The following is a 17049-nucleotide window of genomic DNA, read 5'->3' on the forward strand; positions in this document are numbered from 1 at the left end:
GCAACAATGACCAAACCGTACACATGTCACATTTATTACATGGTTTTTTAAACATTTTTTGTAAGTAAAACCTTAGCATCTTTTTTTATACGAACTGTAGAGCAACTGACACTAATTCGGTAACGGTTTAACTGAGGAAAGGTTCATTTTTACTTGTGTTATCATGAAAAACAAACTGAACAGACATGTATTTCATATCACGAAATCCACACTGTAACAATGGAGACCAAAGCAGTCCATCCATGGTCACGACTAGTGAAGTTTCTAACACTGGCTATCTGGACAAGTTTCATCAGAGTATATATGACACTGTCAGAATGTGTGTGATGTGCTGGTGCGTGATTGTTCTCATACAAACATACCAAACTATGAGCATCACAATTCCTCAGCCCTTATAACAAATCAAACACAGGGTGGGTGATGGAACTGAAGGAACTCTTAGGGAAAACAGATCTTCATGGTATGCATTCACACCCATGCTCAGTCACACTGACTGACAGGTCATTGTGACCTATTAGGACCACGCGCATGACAGTGAGGGAGGTTACAAAAATACAGCAATTAAATGCAAACAGTAATATCAAAGAAACAAGATGGAAAACCTGACAGTCAAAAAATATAAAAATAGAAAGGATGCATAAAGATATTGTTACAAATATTAATGGACAGAATTCTCTCAACTGAACTGACTTTTGAGATCCATTGACTTGCACAGTTCTTTTGTAACATTAAAGCCACTTCCATTACATAGTAATCACTTCATGTGAGTTGGACCTGTCATTGGAAAAACACAAACTATAAAAATCTGGATTTCCCAAACATCCAAAACTCTGGCTTCACCCCACTGACTTATGGAGAAAATGGCAAACATGTTGGTTTATCAATGAAGGAAGAGTTGTGACGGTGATGTCTTATATCTGAAGTTGCTAACAGGGTTCTTCTGGAGCCTACATCCAGTCATTACTTTAGAGTATAATCTTTACAATGGTATGATTCACTGATACTGACCAGACATACTGACAGAAACCAAATATGACGCATCCATGAATACGAATCCTGTGTAGTTACTGCTTGTCTTGTGATTACGATCTGCTCTATAAAAGCCCAACTGTTTCATAAGTGTTTCAGATATGAATGTTCAAAAATAGAGTTGAAGGGCCAATGAAGATGTTTTTATCTCAATATCAAATCATTTCTGGATAACAATTAAGTACCTGATTATTTTAATTGAAAACAAAAATAGCTTCTTAGCTAAAAGCAATTTCTCAAGCAAGAATTTTGCTAGGACTGGCGAAGTGGTCTGAGTGAGGGGACTAATTGGAGGAGCATAATGGGAGGGACATGTAACCTGAAAACTAGCTATTGTTGGCAGAGAGGAGGGCAAACTCTCTTTGTTATTGGTCTATTAATTTAAACCGCCTGGTGATGTTGCCATGTAGTCCAAAACCCCACCCTTGCAAAACAAGCTGAAAACAGCTCTTACACTAAAGGGCATTATCATAATTTTCACAATTTTACAGCATTATTCCAACCTCATAGTGTGGAAACATATATAAAACACAGAGAAAATAAAGTTTTTGAATTTATCACAGTCCCTTTAAGTCACAGTCCTTTTAAAATTAGGACTTTTAGGACATTGTGACCTGGTCCTTGTGGGTCGTCGGGGGCACTGTGACTCTGGGAGTATGTTTCCCTTCAATACTTTAAGTGGTTTCTAATGCTCAGTCATATAGGGATTTTGTCCCTTCAAATTGGAGTGAATCATTTGTCAGCATTGTAAACAGAAAATCCAGTCAACAGTACATAGTCTTACTAACTAAAATGGCAGTAGGGCAAGATGAGACAGTTTTCAAGTGGAACAGATATTATTACAAAGAGTAATACCATTCATTTTCATTGCCCTCACACATACTTTTTAGTTTAGGTTACATCTAACCAACAGGCCAACCCCAAAGCTCTATAACGCCACATTCACTAACATAGGACAACAAGCAAACAATCCAATGAAATACAGTGACTTGTTCAATTGATGATCTCATATTTGGAAACTATGACATCCTAGTAAAAGTTAAAAACAAGAAAACAGTTATGTGTTTCAGGTCAATTTAGGCCTAGATTCAATCAGATCAAGCGTTAACCGGCGATAGCCGACACCCACATAGCTGATGTTTTGGCGGTGTTCGAGGTGGTACTGTCAAATCGGTGAGCAGCTGCTCTTGATCGTTATCATGTAGCCATACCCGTCTCACGTTAGAAGTTCAGAACGAGAAAATGTAGGCTATATAGAAATAATGACGCTCAAATTGAAAATCATTCAAATAAATAATGAGGATTTCTATCAGCCTAATCGAGTTGTAGATTACATCACACATTCCAGTATTCAAACTTATAAACAAGGCTGCATGGTATTCTTGTAGGGCTCTATTCAATCTGTAAAGCGTTACAGATTCCAGGATAGAAATGTAATGGTATTTTCCAATTGAGCTGACATACAGTATGCAGCGTTTACCGTGAACACAGTCTCTGCTAATGCGGGAACACTGCCTTTAAATTTCAATCATGGTGTAAAGCTGAACTTCCTCGATGCGGATTGAATAAATCCCTTAATGCTACTTCATGCAGCCAATAGCAATGTACGCTTTAGGTGTAATGCCAGGAGCCGCTTGTGGTATTTGACAGCTCTAAAGCAGTTCCACCTCTGACACAGCCACAACAACAACTTTGCGGATGTTGTCTAAAGCGGATCTGATTGAATAGAGCCCTTAGTTAATAATGATTTGTCTTCAGATATGGCCGCCGAAGAAACATATTTTCAAAGTACAAATCTTTTTTTGAATCTTCTTTAAATTGTAAGTACCTACTAGGGTACCTTGGGAGAATAGGTAGGTAGGTACGTCTGGGAACATGGCTGGGAACATCTGACCCTCAATACACTATAGAAGAAAACAAAAGCACCACTCTTCAGAGGACTGCTAAGACAAGAGTCCTTTAGTTCTCTTTATATCCTCAGGTCAGGTGATGTATTTACATGACAATACTCTCTTGGTTTAACCTTGGGTCTGATGTGAAGGGTGAAAGTAATTAAGCAACTTATGTCTGTAAAAATGACGAGGGGACTGTTTGTTTGAAAACTCTTCATTGGCATTTTCTTTTTAGTTGGGAGTAATTTTGAGCGGGTTGTTTCCACCTAATATTAATTCCGGAATGGAATGTTTTTCTTTTGTTTTTCTTTCTCATGTCAATCATCCAGTCCAAATGTTAAAAATTATCAAAGTTTGTTGTATCTCCTTCAGTTTGACTTCTTAATTTTCAGATGATACAGGCAGAATTCATAGGTACAAAGTGGTCAATGTCATTCAGTTTGCCAAGACCTTTTTCCTGTCTCTCTCTCTCATCTTCCCTCTCTCTTTTCCCTCCTCTCCCTACCTCTCTCTCTTTCTCTCTTTTCACTGTGGAGTGGGAGCAGCGGTTGAGGAGTGGAGTGTATCCCCAGGGGCGCTGGACTCTGAGTTCAAAAAGAGGAGAAGAATTTGAGATGTGTAACACAAACATACAAACATAGTGCAAAAACATTCAACAGTACAGTTGAAGTTAATTCCAATGGGTCACATGATCACCTTCATACAGTATTAGGTAATTACTGAAAATTCACAGTTGGTCAATAAAAAATGTGACTCACCGTGGAGTGTTGGGGTGGTGTTGGTGCTGGAGTGGCCTGGCGGGCGGGGAGGTGAGGAGTGAGGACCACTGGGGGGCGGCTGGGGCTCAGTGGGCTGGGCCTGGGCAGAGGGGCCAGTCATGGGGACGGAGGAGGCAGAGGGTGCTGGGCTGGGAGCTGGCTGTGGTGCAGGGATACTGGGGGCCGGCTGGGACTGGGTGGCTGAGGGGCCCTGGGGTGGGGGGCCCGTGGGGGCCGGGGCGGGGTGTGGGCCTCCAGTCTGGCTATGCTGCTGGTGCTGGATCTGTTGGAAGTGCTGCTGACGCGCCCTCATCTCTGCATACTTCAACTGCTCCATGTGGAACGACTGACGGTCTGCCAGCAGCTGCTGCCTCTGGTACTCCAACTACACACACACACACACACACACACACACACACACACACACACACACGTAAATGCGCAGTCTAACCAACAAAGCAAAAACCAATTAACAAAACCATCAAGTCCACTTAAACGACATCCCCCATAATGCTTCGCTACTGCCTGACTCACAGCCTCCCTCTCTCGGTCCATGATAGTCTCCAGCTCTTCAAAGTGTCTCAGTTTGATCTCCAGCTTCTTCATCTGAGTCTCCACCAGCAGAGCCACCAGAGACTTGATCTTCCTCTCCTCCACCGCAGCCAGGTGCTATGGAGAGAGAAAGACAGAGAGGAGGGAGGTAGAGGAAGAGAGAGAGAAGAAGTATGGTGGAGAGGTAGAGAAAAATCATCTTTAGTATGTGAAAATAGCACAGACATATACTGAACAATCCATGGTTGATCATCAGAATGAGTAACTGAGATAGTAGAAGTTGTCCCTAATCACTGATACAGGGTCTGATATGTTTTACAGACCGGCTGCAGATCCGACTACATAACAGAACTGAAGTGCATTCTGAAAGTATTCAGACCCCTTGACTAAGTTACAGCCTTACTCTAAAATGTATTAAATAAAATAAAAATCTCATAAATCTTCACACAATACCCCATAACGACAAAGCGAAAACTGTTTTTAGTATATATTTTTCATTGTGCAAGAAAATACAAAAAACAGTAAAACCTTATTTACATAAGTATTCAGACCCTTTGATACGAAACTCGAAATTGAGCTCAGGTGTATCCTGTTTCCATTGATCATCCTTGAGATGTTTTGACAACTTGATTGGAGTCCACCTGTGGAATATTCAATTGATTGGACATGATTTGGAAAGGCACATACCTGTCTATATAATGTCCCACAGTTGACAGTGCATGTCAGAGCAAAAACCAAGCCATGAGGTCGAAGGAATTGTCCGTAGAGCTCCGAGACAGGATTATGTCGTGGCACAGATCTGGGGAAGGGTACCAAAACATTTCTGCAGCATTGAAGGTCCCCAAGAACACAGTGGCCTCCATCATTCTTAAATGGAAGAAGTTTCGAACCACCAAGACTCTTCCTAGAGCTGGCTGCACGACCAAACTGAGCAGTCGGGGGAGAAGGTCCTTGGTCAGGGAGGTGACCAAGAACCCAATGTTCACTCTGACAGAGCTCCAGAGTTCCTCTGGAGATGGGAGAACCTTCCAGAAGGCCAACCATCTGCAGCACTCCACCAATCAGGCCTTTATGGTAGAGTGGCCAGCCACTCCTCAGTAAAAGGCACGAGAGCCCGCTTGGAGTTCGCCAAAAGGCACCTAAAGGACTGGGGTGAAGGTTCACCTTCCAACTGGACAACGACCATAAGCACACAGCCAAGACAAAGCAGGAGTGGCTTCGGGACAAGTCTTAATGTCCTTGAGTGGCCCAGCCAGAGCCCGGACTTGAACCCAATTGAACATCTCTGGAGAGACTTGAAAATAGCTGTGCAGCAACGCTCTCATCCAACCTGACAGAGCTTGAGAGGATCTGAAGAGAAATGTAACCTTTATTTAACTAGGCAAGTCAGTTAAGAACAAATTCTTATTTACAATGACGGCCTACCCCGGCCAAACCCGGACGACGCTGGGCCAATTGTGCGCCACCCTATGGGACTCCCAATCACCATCGGATGTGACACAGCCTGGATCCGAACCATAAAGGTGTGCCAAGCTTGTAGCGTCCTCGAGCCTCGAGGCTGTAATCGCTGTCAAAGGTGTTTCAACAAAGTATTGAGTAAAGGGTCTGAATACTTATGTAAATGTGATATTACATTTCCTTAAAAAACTGTTTTTTCTTTGTCATTATGGGTACTGTGTGTATATTGATGAAAAGTATAACAATTTAATACATTTTAGAATAAGGCTGTAACGTAACAAAATGTGGAAAAAGTCAAGGGGCCTGAATACTTTCCGAATGCACTGTATAACGTTACTGGAAGACAAAAAACACCACCTCATTTCTTATGAGATTTTAGGATGATTGTACGAATGGTCACATTTTTCTCTCATGTGGCCTCAACAGCGTGTTAGGCGAAATATGTGCTTTGATTGAAACTAAACACAGGTAAGCTATGCAGTTTAACACTATCTGCAAAAAAATGTGCTCCACTGTATATAATTCAGAACAGGCTACTTGGAAACAACACTGTATAACTCAATAAGATCTAAATGCATATCCCATGAAACTGATTGAGATCAAATGATTGGTATGCAGACGCTACATGGACGTTTCAGAATCAGAACGTGATTCAGATCTTCAGCTGTGGGGAAAAGGGATCCAGGTGGGCGGGACGGGGTGGTTACCTCCGGAACCGCAGTCTCTGCCTATTTTTGAGTCCCTGGGGGTTGGCTAGGAGAGCTGATTTTGAATCAGGTGCCTCCTAATGTAATTGTATGAACTATGGCAAAACTGATCGTAGATCAGCACTCCTACTTTGAGAAGCTTGATACATACAGCATCTGATCCTAGATCTGTGGTTAGGGGCATAATGCTAAACAAGGGTCAGAATTCAGACCTTGGCTTTGACGGCAGCAGCAGCCAGGGCGGAGGCAGCAGCAGTAGCCAGGTTCCCCTCTCCCACATCTCGTTCCACCTTTGCCTTGCTTTCGCCCTCGCTCTCTCCTTCTCTCTGGCCCTCCTCCAAGGCCTCCTTCCCTTCCTTCTCCTTCTCTCTCTCACCTAATGCAGAGTGGGAAACATAGAAATCACACCTAATTTAGTGTCTGAGCAAGAGAGACAGAATCCACTATTTTACAGAGATTACAGATACATTCAAATTAAGTCACAGTCACAGACATAGACATTACCCATCTCTGTCTCTGTCTTCTCAGACTCTCGTTCTCTCTCTCCTTCTCCCTCTCTCCCTCTCTCCTCCTCCTTCTTCCCGTTTTCTCCTTGCTTCTCATCCTCTTCCATGGCTCCATCTTTATTCTCCTGTTATCACCATGGGGATAAGGACAACTCGGTCAGCTCTTTACTGATACCTGATTTTTTTTTACCCATTTTTTGTGGTATCCGATTGGTAGTTACAATCTTGTCTCATTGCTGCAAGTCCCGTACGGACTCGGGAGAGACGAAGGTTGAGAGTCGTGCGTCCTCCGAAACACAACCCAACCAAGCCACACTGCTTCTTGACACAATGCCCACTTAACCCGGAAGCCAGCCACACCAATGTGTTGGAGGAAACACTGTGCACCTGGCAACCGTGTCAGCGTGCATTGCGCCCGGCCCGCCACAAGAGTCGCTAGTGCGTGATGGGACAAGAACATCCCTGCCGGCCAAACCCTCCCCTAACCCGGATGACTGTGCCACTCGGGAGGCCGTCCTTACTGATACTTGAGCATCGATCATCACAACATAGACAATTCAGAACTGGTTTGCCAGAAGACTCAACCACGCAAACACAGGTACAGTAGAAGTCCAAACAGACACCATACCTTGGTCTCCCTCTTCTCCTCACTGGATTGGCTGTCACTCTTATTCTCCTCACTGCTCTCTTCTGGAGGCAGAGAAAAGACAGATGAGTTGTCAGCCAGCCTTACGTCTACCCCACCTGCAACTCGTTTTTCAATTCAGATCGATAAACTATTGACATACATACTTATGGGTAAACATGACGAAAGACGACTATAGTTTTAGATAATAGTAGATGGAAGCTGTACCAGGTTTGTCTCCTTCCTCCAGGCTGGTGCCTGCGATGCCGCTGCCCTCCAGGCCGTAGAGGGGGTCCTGTCTGCCACTGGCCCGCGCCGCTTCCTCCACCCTCCTCACATGGGCCTCCACCAGTGCTGCTGGGACCTCCTCCTTCATTCGGGAAAACTCCTCTGAGAGAGAGAGAGAGAGTGAGTGAGTGAGTGAGTGAGTGAGTGAGTGAGTGAGATAAACAGCTGAACGCTACATCCAATACACAATCCATCTCTAAAATGTCTCTCTTGAGAGAAAAAATTCCAAAACCTCAAGACACCTCCTGGTAAATAACGGTTAACTAAACAATTATCTGACACAAATCAGGACAGTCTTTACTCTGTGTGATCCGACCGACGGTTAGTGAGTTGACCTCTCACCCAGGGCAGACTTGGCGGCTGCGGAGGCCACGCGGGGGTCCACCACGGAGGCCAGGAAGGCCACGGTGCTCATGACGGGGTTGCCTGCCTGGCTGAAGGGGACGGGCTGGTAGGCCAGGGGGCCCAGGGACGAGGACATGTCCTCCAGGTATGGGTCCTCAATGGGCAGACGCAGGAAGTGCAGGATACACTCGTCCTGGGTACGTGAGCCCACGTGCTCTGACACCTTGTTCCAGTCATCCTTGTACATCTCCAGACCCTGAAAGGGTAGGGATGATATGATTGATATTAATAATCATAATGTTATATTAAGCCTTAGATTTTGTTTTCAGATAAGTGCTTTGTGTGTTTTTGTTGTTGTTCTTCTCAACACGTTTTCAATTTTAAGTTTATTTGGACTTAAAGGGCATTTTGTTGAACCATTCTGTTGAATGGTAATAAAGTGGAGGAGACAGTTGTTAGTTACCTCTAGCAGCAGTAGTGTCTCCTGTTCGGTCCAGTCTCGCATGGCATTGGCAGTAGTCTTACTCTGCAGACAGGAAGAAGTAATATCACTGAAACACATCACTACTCTTTAATAGTTAGCTATACAGTGCATTATGATCATCATCAGTCCTGCAGTGTTGTGAGCTATACCTTAGGAGGCCCAGTCTTCTTGCTGTACATGTCTGTCCTCAGGCCAAAGTTCTGCAGGTCGGCTGGCTGCTTCTCCTTCACCTTATCTGGGAATGACAGAATCTGCTGGGCCGCCGGAGTCTAGAGGGGACAGAGAGAAGTGGAGTGAAGCTACAGTCAAATAGAGACATCTAGAACCAAAATATAGATACAATCAGTATTTGTGCATGCGTGTGCATGTGTTTATCTGTGTGTGTGTGTGTGTGTGTGTGTGTGTGTGTGTGTGTGTGTGTATGTGTATACCTGGGATGCCTTGGGTTGCAGGGGCACCAGGCTGGAAGGGGTGTCAGCCAGGACATGGAAGTGGGAGGTGGGCGGGGGGCCCATGGGGGTGGGCCGGCTCTCTGAGTCCACCTGGTAGTTGATCAGACCCCACTGCTCCAGGAATGCATGCACCCTGAGGAGAGGAGTAGGTAAATATTACTACAGGAAGTAGATGAAAAGACAAGAATACACAACAATGACAGTGTGTACACAATGTACTACAGCAGGGGTGTCAAATCTGGACTAAAGGTGTTTTTTTTAAACTCAATATACTTTAAAATGTCTAAAACCAAATGGAAACTGTGTAGAAATGATAATGGACTTACATTCATACAGTATCATGACCGTGTCCATCTCTCTAATCACCCAAATGAAAGCTAGACAGTCAGGCAGCATCGAAAATTCCAAACACGATGGCCAGAGGACTAATTTTTGCAGTGCGGCCCTCCGGAACTCGTTGAAGACCGAATGCGGCCCCCGGGGCAAAATTAGTTTGACACCCTTGTTCTACAGTGTTAAACCAGCCTGATCTGAGCGCAGCGGTCTGGTTTAACGAAGATAGTATTATACTCTTCTTATAAGAATTACAAAACGGAGTAAACTGTAATGCGACTGTTTTAAATGTCCTGTGTGCACCGAGTCCTCCTAACCTCATGATGGCACACACGTCTCCGGCCAGGTTCCTACGACAGGCGGTGGAGGTGAGGTACTCCTGCGGGTTCAGCCTGTACGTGTCAATCATGAAGTTCCTGTAGGCCAGGTAACTGTGAGGAGAGATAGAGATTATTGTCAGTGAATATATAGTGAAGTCACTCCAAACCTGAAAGCTGTGTGAAAGCTGTTTTATGCATAACACAGAGGAGTGCATAAGCTAGGCATGTGTAATAATAATATGTTAGCATGGGTTTACTCACATCTCAGGGGTTTTGGATTTGTTCTTGCCATTGAAAAACTCTGGAAGGGCTCTGCGCTCAATAGCATGGACACTGGGAAAGAGAGAACGAGGTTAACATACAGTAGACTAGCTATACCATTTAAGAACATCTCTCTAGAACAGGGATGGGCAACTGGCAGCTCGTACCCTCGGATCAATCCCCCCAGTCAGGGAATAGTAGAATACACAAGGTTCAATTTCATCAGCAGCTTTTTTCTTGTTATGTCAGTCACTGATAGTTAACCATGTCAGCTAACATTTCTTAGATTGCTAAGTTAGGTTAGCGGCCAGCTATCTAAACTTGTTATGGTCGAATTACCGCCCGGGGGACCCACATTGATTTAGTTAGTCTCACTCAGATATTATATTATAAACTGCAAACATTTCTCTCCACCCTATGGCAAAATGTGTAGAACTGTAGGAAATGTGCTTTAAAACAGCTCATTGTCCTCTCTACTCCATGGCACAATGAGTAGAATTGCATGAATTTAGTTATAAAATTGCAAAATCTTCTCAACGCCCCATGACCAAATGTGTAGCATTGCACGAAACAAACTCTAAAACTTAACACTATAAGGCTGATGATCCGGGGGTGGGGGGGATGTGTAGCCTACCTGTTGTAGTCAAACCATGCAGCGTAGCTGGGAATGATGATGTGGTGGGTCTGCTCAGTCACGTTGTCCTCATGGAGGTCCAACCCTTTCACCGGCTCTCCTTTCACACTCGGAGAGCCCTCCTCCTCCTCCTTTTCTGCAATTTCCATGGATTCATCCTCTTGCTCATCTGTTCAAGAGATAAAAGAGGAGATAATGAACATAGGGGGACAGAAAGGATTGATTAAGCTAAAATATAGTGACCTCACCCTGCAGACAGTGTATACACTGAGATGTAAAGTTATGATGTGATGTGTGTGTTGTGTATCAGGTTGGATACTGTGACAGCAAAACATTTAAATAATCTGTGTGCATATGGAACAATACAGAAAGTATTGTATTGATGAAGTAGTTCAGGGAACTCACCCAGGTCTGTCATGGTACCTCCTTTCACTGGTGTCAACTCAGAGTCTTTCTTAGTGTTGGCTAAAGAGAGACAGAGACAGAGAGGGAGGGGGTTTGCATTTCCTGTGACACAAGACTTTAGTTCAACCCCTGACCTTCAGTCACAATGATGATACTGATGTTTCAACCAGCGTAAATATCAGAAGGATAAGCCAATGGGCTGAGTCAAAATCTTACATAATAAAGTGTATGTGTGAGTTAATTTTCACTAACAAAATGTCATATGTACTGTACGTGTGTGTGTGTTGTGTACCTGTCTTAGGTAGGGTGATCTCCTCTACAGCAGGTACAGGTGATGGTTCATCCAGATCTTTAGTCAGATCCTCCGGCTCCTCCTCTCTCTGGCCTCGCTTAGACTTAGTGTACGGGGTGGTGGGCCTACACACACACACACACACACACACACACACACACACACACACACACACACACACACACACACACACACACACACACACACACACACACACACACACACACACACACACACACACACACACACACACACACACAGTCAGTCATACTGTATAGCATCTAAAGGCTAGTATTTCTTAGTCATAGTGTGTGTCAGCAATCTACAGATCTCCCAATGACACCTCTACAAAGGGCATCATTCTGGGCTGGCCTATACAGTAGTAAACAAAGGGTAGTAGGGTAGCACACACACACACACACATACCCTTTCTTGGTGTTCTTCTTCTTGCTCTCCTGGGATGGTGGAGTGGGCGAGGGGGAGGGGGAGCGCTTCCTCTTCTTGGCGCTGCCGGGCTTCTTATCCCGGCGCTCGTCCCCTGGGGTGGTCACCTCGTCCGTCAGGGTCTTGGCTGAGATCCTCTTCCTCTTGGGGCCCCCCTCTCCGACCTCATAGTCCTCCTCATTCATCCACTCATTAAACTGGTCCAGGTCCAGGATCCACTTGGCATGGACCTGAAGAAACACAGTTTTTAATATGATGTCATAAACAGGGTGTGAATTATGGGGGAGCCAGGAGGGGCTCAGCTCCTCTGAATGAGGCATTAGCTCTCCTAAATGCAACAAAAGTCCAACATTGGGGGGTCTCTAAATAAGGCTAATTTAATATTATACTCTTTGCTTAAAATGCAGTGGTAAATATGTTTTACAGTGGTAAATATGACAATAAAAGCATCCAAATACCACTACATCACTGGCTACCGGTAGGCCTATTTGAAGTTCATGGTAACAGGCCTACAATTTGTAGCCTAGAGTAGTAAATTGAGCGTGTGTATTTGGGTGACCCTTCTCGTTTTCCACGGAACAGTTTCAGCCCCATTTCATGTGTCCCAACTTTTCAGCCTACAAAAAAGTTACATTTATCAGCAAGATGCATCAATTGTAGGTCTTATCAATGGCTGAATGTCTTTAGGCACACTGATTTGTAATGGCGTAAGTGTACATGCGATGCACTGTTTGGATTGTTTTGGAGTGGTTGAACATGCAGGCAGCCTACTTTTTGAAGTAATTTGTTTGACAAACAGATGAAAACACCGTGACTGGTTGTGCTCATGCCACATTGAAAGGTAATTAATTTTTACCATTAAATTATATCTTTATTATTAGGCCCATAAAACAAATTCATATAGAGACCCCCCCCCCCCGAATATCACGGTGTAATTCGCACTCTGGTCATGAACATGTATATATGTTAATAATTTCTTACACGTATATATGAGACAGAGCCGTGTCCGGATACCGGTACTTGCATAATAAATAGTACGCTGATTACTGTATATATGCGAAAATAGAACGTTTTATGGTATATGAGATTTCAAAAATGTTGTATGCTTTAAATGATAGGATGTCATATTCATTCTGCCCTTTATCTAATACGAATTAGCTGCATGCTATTGAGGAAGAGAATCGTCTACTTCAGACCCAAGTGTGTTTGACAAGGGGACGAGGCGACCTGTCCAAAATGAATGAATGGCGGGTACTATCAGTATGTTCTAAATACTAGGCTACGTAGTATGGTTAGTACATAGTAGAGCATTTTTGTAATTAGTAGGCAAGAACGATTTCGGGCCCTTACACACACAGAAAGAGAGGAAGAAAGCTATGTGTGCTGACCTTCCTGGGTTTCTCTGGGCTGGGTGGATCTTCAACAGCTGCCTCCACCTCACTGGCTAAGATCCAGGTGTCATAGCTGAGCAGCAGGGGACATAGGTCAGATGGAGGTCAGAGACTAGTGTCAGTCTAGTGCACTACATGTCACAACATGGTGCTATAACACAGGCTGAGAAAACAGTGTGGAACAGTTTGCTTTTGTTGTGGTGTATGAATAGGTAAAGGAGATGTGGGTATGGGTTAGAGAGCATGTTAGTGTACATTCACTGTGTGACTTTACTCGATAGTGTCAGTGTCGCCGGTGTTAAAGCATGCTGTGCTGCTAAAGGCTAAGGTTGAGTTGATTGTGTCAGGCTGAGGCCCCAGTATGGACAGTATCTACCTGTCAGGAGAATATCCCCAGTGGAGCAGCACCTGCTTGTCTCTCTTCATCACCGGACGCACCCACTCCTCTGAACCAACCAGGGGATTGGTGAGACAGAGAGGGAGGGGCCTCATTTTCAAGCCACTACATTTTTGTCATTTAGCAGATGCTCTTATACAGAGCAATTAAGGTTAAGTGCCTTGCTCAAGGGCACGTTTGATACATAATGTTAGACTGACTCACCCTCCTCAAGACTGGCAGGGATAGGAACCACCACATGGGAGCTGCATGTCTTGTCTTCAGTCACTGAGCCCTGCTGGCAGCAAACAAACTCTGCTTAACTGTGTTTGTATGTTGTGTTGTATTGTATTGCACTGTATGTGTACTCCATATACAGTTTTGTCATTAGGTCAGTGAAGACAAGCCTACCTGGTGCCTCTTGATTATGTCCTTCAGTTTCCCCAGCAGCTTGGCCTCAATGTCAGAGCTCAGGTAGATCACTGGTCGACTCAGACAGTTGTTCTAATCGACAGATGGCAAGAAAGAGAGAGAGAGTGAATAAGAAAGAGAGGGACACAGATCAATAAATAAATAAAATAGTTTTCCAAAGAAGAACACGGACGACTGACCTGTACCAGGGATTTCTCGATAGTCATGAACATCTCCACATTGCGGTCCATCCGAGAAGGATTCTGAAAGTCAAACCTGCGCCTGCCATGAAGACAGACAGGAGTCAAAAATCTCAAAGAACCTCGTCAAATATTTCAATAAAAATACATCATTGTCAAAATGAAAACATCTCAAGGATCAATCTATCTTGTTTAATCTTAAACAGAACTTTTCAACTATACAACTTGGTTCAATTCATTTGAGGGGAATGTATGTGTAGTGAGCCAAACAAAATCTGATGGCTTTAATGAAACTCTTACCAGCCCTGATCACTCTTGAACTTGTAGGCTGCTGCCAGAATGTGGCAGAGAGCCCCACCAGACTTAAAGTCCAGGAAACTCTTCATCTGAACAGAAAGACAGAGGGTTAGATACAGTATTCTTAAAAATATATATATATTTAACTAGGCAAGTCAGTTAAGAACAAATTCTTATTTACAATGATGGCCTACCCCCGCCAAACCCTAACCCGGACGACGCTGGGCCAATTGTGCGCCACCCTATGGGACTCCCAATCACGGGCGGTTGCTATACAGCCTGGAATCAAACCAGGGTCTGTAGTGACGCTTCTAGCACTGAGATGCAGTGCCTTAGACTGCTGAACCACTCGCGAGCCCTAGAATAGTGTAATAGGGGAAGCACAATACCAAATTGTGTGTGTGTATGTTTGTACCGGCAGCCTGGTGAGAGGTGGGTTGCTGACATGTCGTCCGAACACCTCCTCCTGAAACTGCAGTAGCTGGACCACCAGACTGGACAGAGACTTGTTGGTGGGGGGCTCTGCCTGGATGTACTGAGGGATGGGAGAGAGAGAGAGGATTTACATGGAAATGTCAGAATTGTGTGCATGTGAGATAGCGAGAAAGAGAGAGAGAGATAATAGGATTTTTTTTCTAGTTCCACCATAGAACTTTGACAGTTTGAACACTACAATTAACAAAAACAGAATTCATTTGATGGTCAAAAAAACAACAGGTTTCTTTACGTGAATCTTTGCATTATTTCTGTCTGGGCCAGGTTGAGAATGGTAGGGCTGAGCGCATGCTCTGAGACAATAGACAGGGCTTTTTGGCAACACTATAATGAGAAAATTCTGCACACCATCTGGGAGGGGGTAAAAGGGGGCGGGTCATTAAAACTCAAGGCGCATATATTGCCCTAAAAGAACATGGCGTGCAATGAGGTGAAAGATAAAACCGAAAGCGCCGGTAAAAAGACAGCTCAACATCTGGATTTGTGCACTTGCGCTGCCGGTGCGGTAGCCGGAGTATAGACATCTGCAATCAATGAAATTACCGTTAGATAGCTAGTTGGGTTTCCTCCCCTTGAACAAAAACCTGCAACACAGGCCATTCATTCCCCTCTACTAAAAGGGGGTAGAAACATGGATTTATGTTCATAATTTGCAACGCGGCATTTCCCCAAGACGTTTTCGCAGCATCCTTTTGTTTCCGTCTCGTGAATGTGTGGATTAAACCGCTGAACTATCCTGCAACCCATCTCATCTCACACCCTCCTTCTCCTTTCTCTTTGCTCACTCGTTTTGCTGTTAGGATTGCCCTCCTTCATTTATGATAATGTGAATGCGTGTATTTATTACTTTAGCAAAAAAACAGGCAGTACCTTTTTATAATTCTTGCCCAACCAAACGCGGACATTGTCGAATTGCGAGACGGTATCAGACGTTTCGAAATATTTTACGTTCGGGCCGCCGTCTTTCTTCCGCACCGCCATCTTTGTCTGCAGGATGACAGCGACCTGGTGGTGGAAAGAAGATACTGCAGTCGGTGGGCCCATTACTGCCACTGTAGTTGCAGTAAATATACAATAGGTGGCGTCATTGCATAAAGATAATGCAGTGCGTAATAATGTCTGCATCGTTTTAAACACGGACACCAGAGAGCGCACATTGAATGTAATGTAGGCCTACCTTTCTAAGTTATGTTTTGACATGGGATGAGAGAAATCATTACCACATTATAAATATGTATTTTCTACATAAAAACAAGCATTAAAAATAGATGTCCATCTTGTGGTCTCCCTGTTTTTTTTATTTTATTGAACCTTTATTTAACTAGGCAAGTCAGTTAAGAACAAATTCTTATTTACAATGACGGCCTACCAGGGAACAGTGGGTTAACTGCCTTCTTCAGGGGCAGAACAGATTTTTACCTTGTCAGCTTCGGTTACTGGCCCAACGTTCTAACCATTAGGCTACCCTGGTAAAAAAAGAATCTGCACAAATAAGCAAAGGATAAAAAGATTGAAGGGATACTTGGGATTTTGGCAATGAGGCCCTTTATTCACTTCCCCAGAGTCAGATGAACTTGTGGATACCATTGTTATGTCTCTGTGTCAGTATGAAGGAAGTTAGGCTGCCTTCCAAACACTTAAAAGACACATCCTCTCCCCTCAGCCCTCAAATTAAGTGGACACTTCTGATGACATATTATGACCTCTGACAAGTTGACAATTGCAGGGCAAGGGGCAAGGGAAGAATTAATTAATTTTACATTTTCTTGCCCGGAAGTTTGTCACTCGTTCATCCCACGGTTGTGTTTTCAGTCATCATGAAACCACTGGTAGCTGTTGTGTGTGCATTATATGCGCTACAGTCAATTATGATTGCATTTCATATCTTGGCTAGAAGACAAAGCCTCCGCAGACATCGAATGTTAGCCATCCGACTATATCAGGTATATCGAAAATTACAATCTATAAGTGTGATGTCAGGGAAAGTTGTACACGCAAGCTAACGTTTCCAAAAGCTAACCAAAGAAAAACATCATTACTTTTATGATACGTGTTTGAGGCGTCATGTGCATTAGTAGCACAATTTCTAACTTA

General features: G+C 44.0%; 1 protein-coding gene across 3 annotated transcripts; it reads right to left on the reverse strand.

Moving 5' to 3' along the window:
- Positions 1-13: 13 nt before the first annotated feature.
- On the reverse strand, positions 14-15967 carry LOC129815529 (SWI/SNF complex subunit SMARCC2-like). Of its 3 annotated transcripts, none has more exons than XM_055869434.1 (25): positions 15826-15967; positions 14876-14995; positions 14464-14549; positions 14164-14239; positions 13964-14056; positions 13778-13850; positions 13553-13622; positions 13174-13249; positions 11768-12015; positions 11342-11466; positions 11050-11109; positions 10645-10813; positions 10011-10082; positions 9747-9860; positions 9076-9229; positions 8794-8913; positions 8624-8686; positions 8158-8416; positions 7756-7917; positions 7531-7592; positions 6901-7027; positions 6609-6772; positions 4214-4348; positions 3680-4064; positions 14-3505 (listed from the first exon to the last, which is right to left on the reverse strand). In XM_055869434.1, the coding sequence occupies exons 1-25, from the start codon at positions 15934-15936 to the stop codon at positions 3447-3449; spliced, it is 3183 nt and encodes a 1060-aa protein (XP_055725409.1). In that variant the 5' UTR covers positions 15937-15967; the 3' UTR covers positions 14-3446. The 3 variants fall into 3 exon arrangements, with proteins under 3 accessions (XP_055725409.1, XP_055725408.1, XP_055725406.1); XM_055869433.1 differs by having other exon boundaries at positions 13778-13847; positions 14164-14245; XM_055869431.1 differs by having other exon boundaries at positions 14164-14245.
- Between the last annotated feature and the right edge of the window lie 1082 nt (positions 15968-17049).

Source organism: Salvelinus fontinalis, chromosome 18 (assembly GCF_029448725.1).
Source record: "Salvelinus fontinalis isolate EN_2023a chromosome 18, ASM2944872v1, whole genome shotgun sequence".
In the NCBI taxonomy this organism is placed as follows: domain Eukaryota; kingdom Metazoa; phylum Chordata; class Actinopteri; order Salmoniformes; family Salmonidae; genus Salvelinus; species Salvelinus fontinalis.